The 12,160-nt window shown below is 43.8% G+C and overlaps 1 protein-coding gene across 2 annotated transcripts; it reads right to left on the bottom strand.

Moving 5' to 3' along the window:
- Positions 1–3,084: 3,084 nt before the first annotated feature.
- IRAK1BP1 (interleukin 1 receptor associated kinase 1 binding protein 1) lies at positions 3,085–11,496 on the bottom strand. Of its 2 annotated transcripts, XM_089530880.1 has the most exons (5): positions 11,095–11,496; positions 7,291–7,356; positions 6,050–6,180; positions 5,186–5,281; positions 3,085–3,463 (listed from the first exon to the last, which is right to left on the bottom strand). In XM_089530880.1, exons 1-5 carry the CDS (start codon positions 11,365–11,367, stop codon positions 3,181–3,183), a joined length of 849 nt encoding a protein of 282 aa, XP_089387006.1. In that variant the 5' UTR covers positions 11,368–11,496; the 3' UTR covers positions 3,085–3,180. The 2 variants fall into 2 exon arrangements, with proteins under 2 accessions (XP_089387006.1, XP_089387007.1); XM_089530881.1 differs by lacking the exon at positions 5,186–5,281 and having other exon boundaries at positions 3,089–3,463; positions 11,095–11,488.
- Between the last annotated feature and the right edge of the window lie 664 nt (positions 11,497–12,160).

The raw sequence follows: 12,160 nt of genomic DNA on the forward strand, positions 1-12,160 counted from the left end.
GGGAGGATATCATCAGCCACTGAGCAGGCGCTCTCTTGTGTCCTCACCAAACAAGCCTCTGATCATGGTGGGAACAAGAGAAAGCCTTCCCCTGAAGATCTTAGGGTTCTGGTATGTTCAACCGAGGAAATATGGGGACGGAATAGACAGGCAGAAAAAGCCGGCTTTCATGCAGCTTGGAGGCATGGTGACTAGATGATGCATACCCCCAAGACATGCCAAAGGTGCGCCCAGACCTCTGCAACCTGGCCCAAAAAAGAGAGTTGTTTTTCTCCAATTTTGGCCTGCAGTAGAAGATGCCCTGAGGACTGTGACATGTGGTTGCTGTGGTCCCAAGGCATCTTGAGCAGGGGTGGCTTCAAGCTTTCTTTCAAATAATCTGAACCTTAGCTGTATAGGGCTTTATAGAATTCCATGGATATGTTGATAAGTTGCAATGAGCTTGATTATCTGAGGGAAAGTGAAGTTTACATGTGTGCAGAAATTTCCTTCAAAACAAAAAAATAGAATAAAAATTAACATACAATTTTTAAAAAAGCCTCTGTGCAATATTCCTTCAGCAGATCATGCTTTAGTCTAAACCTAGAAGCTGGAATTGATGCAGATGAGAGGTTGATGACTCACAAACTGTCTTCCATCACACCACCAAGTGAGTAGGTCTTGCTCTGGTTGGAATAAGCCCTCTTTGGGTGTGCAGAAGTCATACTGTACTTTAGGCTTTTATTAGTTCCACAATAATTTTCTTCTTCCTGAAAGCAAGAAGCTTCTGGTTGATACCGACAGTCTTACAAGAAAAAGAGCTAGGACCCACGCAAGAGACATCTGTGACTCACCTGGTGTTCCTCTTTTTGCACCATCTCTCCATGTTGGCAACAAGTTGGCCTAGTATTACCATCAATGGGTTGAAGATGACCATGGACACCCGTGTCATTGATACTGTATGGAGGGGTTATGCTATTGTATTTGGAGAAAACTCTCCAGAACGGATATTTAGTATTAATCCCAACTGATTCCTGCTTGATGAAGTAAATACCTTACTCAAGAAAGGCATAATTGAAAGGTGCCATTTCAGTAACAGCCATCTTTCAGGGCTTTTTCTCCTGATACTTTGCCATTGCTTAGAAAGACTTCATTCTATTTTGGACCACAGAGATGATCACTGACTTCCATCTTTCCCCTGCAGCTGGAAAGGGACTGGTTTGCAATGCTTGACCTGAAAGATGCTTATTTTCACATAGGAATTCAGCTGTCACAGAGATGCTTTCTTTTGTTTGCTATATATGAAAAAGAGCTTATAAATTTCATATTCTTCCTTTAGTTTGTCCACAGTGCCTCATGTATTCACAGGAATGTGTGGCTATCATCACTGCCTGGCTCAGGTGGAGCAGGTTAAAGTTTCCCTATACAAACTATAACGCCATCAGGCCCAGCCTTGATTAAGAAGAGCCCTCCCTCCAGTCCATCTGCCTTTGTCCAGGCCTCAGAGGGAGAGAAGAATGCTGGACCTGATTCCCACCTCCCCCACCATTCCCTTCTCCTTTTGTGTTGTGTCTTTTTAGATTGTAAGCCTGAGGGCAGAGAACCATCTATTATCCCCTCTGTTGTAAGCCGCCCGGATTCCCAGTGATTGGGCGGCATATAAATAAATCCTATTGTTATGATATTATTATTAGCTTCTTGTTAATTTAAGGGGCAAATCTCATCACGACTATACTCTCAATCTTCTCATCATGTTAGGCCTAACAGTCAATTTCAAAAAATCTTCCCTGAATCCATCTCAACAAGTTCATTGATGCCATTTTCAATTCCATGATGACTTTGGCTTATCTTCCAAAGGAGGTATTAAAACCTACTCTGCCACCTTTTCAAAGGTTGTACTGGCAGTGTGTCCACAAAGACAGTCCAGGTTGTTCTTGTTAACTAGGATAGATTTTTTATGCCTTTCACTCATCTGCTGTGAAAAGATTGGAACATGTCTCACTCATGAAATCAAATGTTAGGGGAGGTGCCCTTGCAAAACAATTGGCTATACTAGGGGAACCACACTTTATATCAGAGAAAGAGCAGCCACTTCCATCACTTATCTGTATGCTAGCACAGTCCCTCAATAAGATGCTGGCCAGTCACTAGTAAACTATCAAGTACATTAATATCCTTGTTTAATAATTCTGATCAAGACTTTCCTCCAGGGACGTAGCCAGGATTTTAGGAAGGGGGGGGGTCCAGACTAAGTGCCACCATTATAATGGGGCTTGGGCACAGCAGCACACACCATTAATTTTTCTAATGGAGGGGGGTCCAGACCCCAAGACTCCCCCCCCCCCCCGGCTACGTCCCTGTTTCCTCCCATTCACAGAAGGAAATGGGCTCCAGAGCAGGCTTCCTTTTCCCATATGAAACTGGTCTGGTGAGTCCTTCAACATTCCAGCCCAGTATAGAAAGGTGCCACCCTGCCCCCTTCCTCCACAGGACTCAAGTCTAAATCTAGCTCTATACAGTGTGGGTAGGCCACTTGAAGACTTTTCAGTGAAAACTACTTCACACCATTAAAAGGTGCTTGGCACAATTGTTTTTTAAAACTTAGGATAGTAGTTTTTAGAATCTGAATAAGTTAATAAAACATCTAATAAACAGCATATTACAGCGTGCCCTTGGTATCCACTCCTTCTCTGCCCTTGGTATCCACTGGGGTTGAGTTCCAGGACCCCACATGGATGCCAAAATCTGTGGATGCTCAAGTCCCATTAAATACAATGGCACAGTAAAATGGTGTCTCATATATAAAATGGCAAAAACAAGGTTTGCTCTTCGGAATATATATGCGTATTGAGGAATATTTTCAAGTTGTGGATGCTTGAATCTGGAGATAAAGAATCTGTGGATATGGGGCTGAGTGTATTATGCAACAACATGATCGTACATATGATTTCCTGAACAGAATGGAATGTTTTTATGAATACAAGAGATTCTTGTAGAGAATTCCTCTTATGAAAAACACAAACTTAACTGTATACTGCATGTGATGCCCAGTGTAAGATGAGTTGGTTAGTTTTATTCAGTCACCAAGAAAGTAAGAAATATTTTCACTTCAATTTTTGATTATGGATAAAGAAGCTGATCTTCTTGGGAACATTTTATTTTCAATGAAAATGAATACAAATTCAGAAGGGCAGTAATAAATCAGCTCAAATTTAGAAGAGCTGCTTTTTTCCTCTTCCTGTCACCCTTTATTTCAAAAGCAGCAAATACCCTTGAAGAGGCATAGATGGTAGCACTTTGGAGTCTTTGTTGCAAACTGGGTGAGTCTGAGAAACTGGCCATATGACTTTCTGGATGGCCTTCCCATTCCTTCACTTCCTCTTCTCTTATTAACAAAGGCTTCCCCAAAGTTTGGCCAAACAACTGGCAAACTTCTTGTGCTTTTTGTTGGGCACTTCCCACAGCAGCAAGACATACCTGACGGCTGGAAAGAAAACAACAGAAAGATTCCATTTGTTGAATCACAGGAAATAGTTTGTCCATTCAAACCATTATTTATCTACCTTTTATCCTACTTTTCACAAAATCACAAAAGAAAACTACACCTGTATATTCACAAGTAAGTAGGGACTTGATTTAAGGCAAGTGTATTTAGGACAACAGCTTCAAGAAATCTGCAGACCACACATCATTATTATCTCATAATGCACATCTGAAACAATTTCAATTCTTCCATGCTGCTGCTGTTGTCTTCAATTCATTTCCAACTTATGGAGACGCCAAGGCGAATCTATCGTGGGGTTTTCTTGGAAAGATTTATTCAGAGGAGGTTTGCCATTGCCTTCCCGTGAGCCTGAGAGCATGTGACTACTCCAAGGCCACCCACTGGATCTGGTGAAGCTGTCCTTATTATTGGGGTCATTCTCAATTACTGTAAAATCCACTTCGCGATCCGGCTCCGCTCCTCTATGTAAATCGATTCCAAAAGGTCCCTAATTCACACTATGAATTGGGACCTTTTTTGGAATTGCTATTTTTTGACCGGCTGTTGTTCCCGGCCTTGCCTTGCCCCTCCCCCAGCCTTCTCTCCATCCTCCTCCACCTCCTCTCCGCTTCCTCCTCCGGCTACAGCGCTCTGTTTCCCGGCCCCACAACAAACTCCAACTCCCAGAATTCCACAGCCTTGAACCAGAAAGAGTTAAAGCAGTGCTAAACCAGGTTATCTCTCCAGTGTGGATGCAGCCTAAACCACGATGGGTTTAGGAGGAGAAGGAGCCTTGAAGGTGCCCAGAGGTGTCCTCACTGCCAAGGGGGACAAGGCTCCGTTCCTGGCCTTGGCGGTCCATTTCTGCCTTGTCTCAGTCTTCCTCCTCCTCCTCTCCGCTCCCTCCCTCGGCCTTGCCTTGGTCCCAGAGCAGTGACAGGACAGAGAAACAGAGCAGAGAGGCGAGGGGAGGGAGCAGGGAGGAGGAGGATGAGAAGGAGCCTTGAAGGTGTCCTTACCACCAAGGAGGACTCTACCCTGGGACCAAGACAAGGCTGGAGGAGGGAGCAGAGAGGAGGAGGAGGGAGACAAGGCACTGTTCCCAGCCTCCGTGCTCTGTTTCTGGCCTTGCCTCCATCCTCCTCCTCCTCTCTGCTCCCTCCTCCAGCCTTACCTTGGTCCCAGAGTGTAGACCAGGCCAAGGCCAGGGGAGGAAGCGGAGAAGAGGAGGATGGAGACAAGGCTCCGTTCCCAGTCTCCGTGTTCCGTTTGCCATGGACTCTACTCTGGGACCAAGGCAAGGCTGAGGAAGGGAGCAGAGAGGAGGAGGATGGAGAGAAGGCCAGGAGGAGGAGGAAGGGAGCTTCTTTTTTTTAAATCAAATTTAACCGAAAAATCAATAGAATGATTTAGCAACTACTTGCAAAGGCTTTTGCAAGTAGGTGCTTGACCAATCTATCAGTTTTTTGGTTAAATATGATTTAAAAAAAAGAAAAAAAGAAGGACCCAAAAAGGCAGCACTTGGGGGGGGGGGGAGTGACATCTCTGGGGGGGGGAATGGTACACAACCCTGTGCCATTTGTCCCTCTCCTTTATCCCCTTTTTGGAAAGAATCGATTCTGATCTGGCGTTCCCACTTATTGGGCACGCTTCAGAATTGATTCTTTGGGGGGGGAAACACTTTGAAAGTAGTGTCAGGAAACCCTGTTTTTTTGCATTTACCCCACTTCTTTCGTCCTGGAATCAATCCAATGAGGATCAGAAGCGGTTTCAAATGGGAATGAGGGTCGTTTGCACCAAATCACGCTTCGCAGCAAACTGCGGTGGGAATGAGCCCATTGACTATTTAAATTAGGAAAACTCTAAAACAAAGACAAAATTATGTTAAGATCTGGGGTGTGAGCTTGCTTTTCTTCTCATGTCCCCTCTTCCACATAAGCCATAGAATAGATCTAACATCTAGACTCTGCTAGATTAAATCTACTAAGTCAACAGCTTTTACATAAACACTGGCTTACAACTAACTGAGCATTTGAGTCAACTTTAGTTGAGACTATTATTACTATCATCGTCGTCGTCATCCAGAAAGTGAGCATCAAAATAGAATCGAACTATTATAGTATTAAAACAAATCACAATAAATAATAATAATGATGATGATGATGATGATGATAATTTTCTTATATTCCACCTTTCTCCCAATATAGGGACTCAAGAGGGCAAACAAAAAATTAAAAAGATAAAAACTCTAAAAACAGTTGTTAAAACATTACAGCATGGGTCTAAACATTATATGGATTTAGAGCCATGTCTTTTAAACTATAAGTTTACAGGCAGGGTCTCTCTCACTATTCTGTGTAAGGTACCCTGAGAGCTTTCATGGTTAGAGAGGAGGATAGAAATGCTTTATACAAAACAAATAAATAGGTTTAACTTAATCTCCCTGCCCACTGTGTTCTCCTTCCCCAGGCACAGAACATGTGACAAAGCAACAGAATAAACATTTTCAGGGAACACTGGAAGTACCATTGGTAAATCTAACTGAAGAAACTTAACTTTCCTCAGAGAAGGAGAAAAATAACTTACCGAAGAGCATCAACAGTCTCTAGTGTATGATAAAAATGAGGTGGGCTGATGATGACAGAACTATCTAGCTTTTCAACCAGGAGGTTACAAACGTCTTGCATTTTCCCAAAATCACTAAATGTAATGCACACCTGCATGTGAAAAAAATTCAGTTAAGTTTTTTTCAGTGCTCCAGCTCCAAATTGATCAAAAATTAGCATACCAGGGTTTAGGTTATCTGAAGAGCTGTACTTATAGACATGCCAGCCTGGGCATTGAGATCTTAGCACCCCCCCCCCACACACACACAGGCAGGTGTGGGAACACAGGAGAGGGTCTTCTTGGTGGCTGCTCCCTGGATTTTGAACTCTGGCCCAAAACACACTGCAGAAATAATCAAGTTTGAGATTGCTTTAACTGCCCTGGCTCAGTGCCAGGGAATCCTGGGATTTGTAGTTTATTGTGGCACCAGAGCTCTCTGATAGAGAAGACTAAATATTTCACAAAACTACAGTTCCTCTAATTCCCTAGCATCGAGCCAAGGCAATTAAAGCATCCTCAAACTGGATTATTTCTGCAGTGTGTTTTGGACTTCTCTTCCAGAAAGGCCAGGTTGGCTCCCTCCATGGTGTCCATCCAGTGGCAGGTGAAGATTTTTCTAAAATTATTTTGACAAGCCTTTGGAAACAGTTTATAGGGAAAGGGCTTTTAACAGTATGCTATACTGTTCTTATTTCTTCCTTTTTAAGGGATATGTTTTTAAATCATATTCATCAAAAAGGGAAAAACAGAGTACTAATAAAATACAAGACTAGTTAAAATACCAGTCTTCAAAAATGCAAAATGTTTAAAAAGGTATAATATCAATAAGTTTTCATTCTCATTTAAAAAACCTGAATACAAATGTTTCAGAAGTGGGATAGGAAGTGGACAAATACGCTAATACTCTTAATGCAATAAACCTCTCTTGGAATGCTGCTAAATCACCATACATGAAAGCATTAAAGTTTGTAAAATTTCTGTAAGCTCCTTGAGATGGACCACTGTGCCATGTAAGAATCTGCATTGCTTTATAGTCATATACTTCTACAGCAGTGTTAATTTATTCACTCTAACTGCATAATCTAAAAAAGAAACCCAACTATATTTAATGATTTAATGATTTTTGTACAAAATAAGATATTCATGTCCAAATGTCTATTTTTCCCTACTAAACTACCATGGTGTTATTGCCCATGCTCACACATATGGTAAATACTTGCCTCTGCTTCCATCTTATAAGCCTTGTCAATTCTACTGAAGTTTTTTGTCACAGTCACATTGTTCTCCTAGGACAAAAACACAGCAATTTTAAGTACAATACTCACATCTTTAGTGCTAACACAAGCATAATTCGAGGATGAAATTATTACGGTAATCAAATTATAAGCTAACAAAATGTTACCTTGTTCATACTGAACAAAGGAGGTAATTTAAAAATAACGAGTAGTTTAATAATAAGAAGAAACCTGTAAAAATAATTTAAGGAAAAATGTATACAAACTTTCTTTAGGAAAAATCAAGGGTTCAACTACTGGTTAGTATATTTTCCTCAATGATTTTAGATTCGAAACTCCATTTATGACAAGTAAAAATACTGTCCTCATGTGGCCCTATGTATTATTGCAACTTGGAAGTGAGTATGCAACAGCTAACCACATGAAATATTACTATGAGCATCTGCAAGACTTTCTTCTTCCTAGAGAGGAGGCAAAACATCCGTGATATGTTTGCAATCTGCATACACAGGGTGCCACCTTATCCTTTTGGTTTTTGGCATCACATTTCATAACGTTTAGAAACCTACACTGTAGCAGAGAATCCAAAGCACTAACACAGAAGAGTGTTATATTCATGTTTCACGCAGGAGGCATCATGAATTTCAACAAAACTGTGTTCAGAGGGACATTAAAAAAACAACTATGAAAACTGTCCCATGATCAAGATAGCACAGCAATCTAAGAATATATTGGGTGTTTTTAGCATCGCTACCCTGATCGTAACATTGACAACTTTATATGACAGTGATGGTGAACCTTTCAGAGACTGAGTGCCCAAACTCAGTGGCATCCCTGCACTGGGCATCTCCGGGTGCTGGGGGCGGGACTTCCAAGGGGCAGGAATTCTAGGGGTGGGACTTCCACCTTCCAGGGGCAGGACTTCTGGGGGGGGGGACTTCTGCCTTCTGGGGGCGGGACTTCCAGAGGGAACCCTAAGACACACTCTCTCAGCCTCAGGCTAGCAATAACAAACCTCCCCCTCCGACAGAACTTGCCAAGAAAACTCCATGATAGTTTCCTCTTGGGGTCGCCAGGAACCGGTGCTTGGAAGGGTGCTCTGGGCCCATAAGTTGGAAACAACTTGGAGGCACACAACAACAACAACAACAACAACAACAACAACAACAACAAGCATAATAAAGCACAGAAGGCTCAGCACAAGGACATGAGCAAAGAGAGCCAGCAGTTTGAGCGTGAGACTTCGGATGCTCCATTTCCCTTGAATATCCTACATTTTTAGCATGACTAAGAAGCATACATTTACAGGAGTGTTTTTTTAAGTGTTTATTTGATCATGCCCTACATTTTCTGTGAATGACCTCCATAGAACACCCTGTGTATACTGATATTCCAGACCAAGAGGACTGGTTCTCTAGATTCATGCCCACTGCAGAAATGTAGTATCTGGTGGGCTATGAAACCCACTTGGGGGGGGGGGGGAACCTTGAGCAGGACACACTCTCTCAGCCTCAGAAGATGGCAATGAAAACTCCATGGTAGGTCACCAGAAACAACTCAAAGGCACAAAACACATGCTCATCCCCAAAGTGACACTCTTTCAGTGTCAGAAGATTGCAATGGCAGAACCCCTCGACAAAACATGCCAAAACCCCATGTAGGTAACCAGAAACCCCAAGGAAAGAGTCCCTAGAAACTACTTGAAAGTGCGCGCGCACACACACAAAGTCACACTCTCTCAGCCTCAGAGAACAACAATGGAAAACCTCATTTGAAGAAAGTTACCAAGAAAGTATGGAGTACAGAGGGGAGAGGAAAAGAAGAGAAGGAAGAGGAAATGGAGGGAGGGAGGAGGGGAGAAGAAGGGAAGGGAGGAAGAGGAGGGAGGAAAATGGCAAACCTTGTTTGAAAACATTTCCAAGACTTGAAGACATACCGCACCCCACCCCCACCCCCCAAGTCCCTACATCCATACATGGTGATGGGGAATACAACGGCTTGGATGATTGTAACTTCAGTGCTCATTTGTACATCTTTACTCTTCAGGATCTTGTCTAGCTCTTTAATAGCTGCCCTTCCCATTCCTGGTCTTCTGATTTCTTGACTGCAGTCTCCATTCCAGTCAATGTTTGATCCAAGGTACAGGAACACTTTGACTACTTCAGTGTCTTGACTATCTAGGTTGAATTTATATATTTCTTTCATGGTCATTATTTTTGTTTTCTTTATGTTCAGTATTAAGCCTACCCTTGCACTGTTATCCATCAGGAATGTAGTCTTCCTCTTTTCCTGCTGCCTTCCACCTTTCCAAGCATAATTGTCTTTACTAGAGAGTCATCTCTTCTCATGATATGGCCAGAGTTCAACAGTCTCAGTTGAGTCATCTTAGCTTCTAGGCGGGAGAAGCTTAATTTACTCTATGACCCATTTATTGGTCTTTTAAGCAGTCCACAGCATCCATAGAATTCTTTTCCTGCACCATATTTCAAACGAGTTGATTTTCCTCCTATCAGCTTTCACAACCATCTATAGAAATGGGAAACAGAGTGGCATGGGCAATCCTAACTTAGTACCTCTACACTTCAGGATCCTGCCTAGTTCCTTCATAGCTGCCCTTCCAAATCCTAGTCTTCTTCTTATTCTTGACTGCAGTGTTTATTCTGATTAATGACTGAGCCAAAGTATGGAAAATACCAAATTCCTCTTGATTCAATAGGTCTGCAACTAGGTTTAGAGCTAGGGTTAGGACTACCACTACAATTGTATGACTACAATTAGAGCTAGGACTACTCTGAGGCCTTCATTTGCTTCTTTAACATCAAATCTTAGGTACAAACTAATACCTGTAGCGGATAGCCAGGGTCTCTTTCAGACTACACAATTATAGAGCTTTGACACCAATTTCACGCAACCTATGGATCCTGGGATGGGTGATTTAGTGAGACACTAGAGCTTTTTGGTAGATAGCTCTAAATGCCTCATGAACTACAAATCTCAAGTTTACATAGGATAGAGCCATCACAGTGTCTAATTCATTTAGTCTAATTCATTTAGTCTGAAATCTCTACTTTGAGACTGAGTCCAAGTGCAAAGTTTATAGCTACAGTTTAAATCTTGGAAGCCATGTACCGATTTAGTGAGATATACCTTTCTTAAAGAAATTCATAATTACCCTGATTTTTAAAAACTTAATCATATAAGCCTATTACTGCATGCTATATTTTGAGCTATTGATTCTGATCCCAAATTTAGACTGTCTGTACAATTCTTCTGGGAATCCTTTTAGCTCATGTTGCAGTAAGTGTCAGTTTAGATCATAATTATATAGGCATGGTACAAAAACTACCAAAGGCCAAAACACGCCGCAGGGACAACGCAGTCTGAGTGGCTTCAGCTGCCTTGTCTAAGCCGCGAGGGAGGGAGCACTGGGAAGTGCAGTTCATTCTGGCGCCAGAGCTCTCTGACAGGACAAGGCTGAACGCCTCCCAGAACTACAGTTCCCAGGATTCCCTAGCAGCCAGCCAGGGCAGCCCAAGCGCCCTCAAGCAGGACTGTTTCCATCCAGTGCAACCACCTGCCCTGCATTTTGGAAGTCCTCCTGGGCAGAAGCCTGAAATGGAGGACACGTCCTGGAAAAAGGATGATGGCTCTCCTAAGGTCTTGGACTTCATCTCCCAGGATCCCTCGCGGTGGGCCAAGCTGGCCGGGGCTCCTGGGAGCTGAAGTCCAAAGGCCTTGTCAGGCCCAACCGCCCTTCCTTCCTTCCTTCCTTCTCCTCCAGCCACCCACCGGGACCCCTCCGCGCTGCCGGGCCGCCTGGGCGACGTAGTCCAGCCTGCGGGCGACGCTGCTCCGTGCCGCGCCGGCCTCCCCTTTGCGGCTGCTCAGGCGCACCGTGACTCTGGCCCGGTCCGGGGCGGCGCTCAGCTCGGCGCTGCCGCTCACGCGGACCTCCCTGCACCCCGGAGGAGCCTCGCTCTCCCCCGCCGCGGCCGCAGCAGGAGGAGGCACCGACTCCGCAAACACCCGCGCAGGCGGAGGCGGAGGAGGAGGAGGCGCCATGACTGGGCCCACGCTGGGTAGCAGGCCGCAGGGAGGGAGTCCTCAGGTCGCCATAGCAACGGGGGGGTCACGTGACCTCGCTGGAGGCCGCCTCGAACTGAGGCGCCGTTTTCGAGCGGCCTTAGAAGTGGCATTCCCATCAGCCCTTGCGCCGGCTTCTAGTTCTTTGCTCACTTACTCCCCCCGCCCTCTTAAAATGTTTAATAGCAGCTTCTGGGCTGTTGCTTGAGGTGTTTTATACACACATATAAAACTAGGACCAACACAGTGGAGATTATTGCACTACGCTCTTAAACTGTTGCTACCCCACTTGTAACTGCTCTGGCTGCCTCCTCCTGCATTCTGGGATACGCAGTTCAATAAGGGGCATTTAGGATTCTCTTAGGCCTCACTGAACTACAAATCCCAGAATGCAACAGGAGGCAGCCACAGCAGTAAAAGTGGAACAGCAGCACTATAAGAGGGCAGTGTGATAATCTCCAATTTACCAATCACTACAAATATGTACAACTAAGGCCAACAACAACTGGCAATAATATTAAAGTGTTACATTATGTTTCTGTGCTTTGGAGCAGTGCTTTCCCTTCAGTAGTGTGGAGTTTTGTGTTTATCTGTGTGTGGTTTTTGTTGTTGTGTGCCGTCAAGTCCTTTCCTTACAGTGACCCTATCATAAGGTTTTCTTTACATAGAGAGATCTTGTAGCACCTTTCAGACTAACTGACAGGAAGAAATTGGCAGCAAGTGCGTTTGTAGACTTCAGTCTATTTCCTCAGATGTATTTACAATATCTCTC

Source organism: Sceloporus occidentalis, unplaced genomic scaffold, assembly GCF_023333645.1.
Source record: "Sceloporus occidentalis isolate IW3139 unplaced genomic scaffold, rSceOcc1.0.p SCAF_6, whole genome shotgun sequence".
NCBI lineage: Eukaryota > Metazoa > Chordata > Lepidosauria > Squamata > Phrynosomatidae > Sceloporus > Sceloporus occidentalis.

Excerpts from the sequence above, each read along its gene's own strand:
- IRAK1BP1 (XM_089530880.1), bottom strand. The coding sequence starts at position 11,367 with ATGGCGCCTCCTCCTCCTCCGCCTCCGCCTGCGCGGGTGTTTGCGGAG. Across the intron at positions 7,357-11,094 it reads GGCAGCGCGGAGGGGTCCCG|GAGAACAATGTGACTGTGAC; the intron begins GTGGGTGGCTGG and ends TTTTTGTCCTAG. Across the intron at positions 3,464-5,185 it reads TCCAGGACGAAAGAAGTGGG|CCGTCAGGTATGTCTTGCTG; the intron begins GTAAATGCAAAA and ends TTTTCTTTCCAG.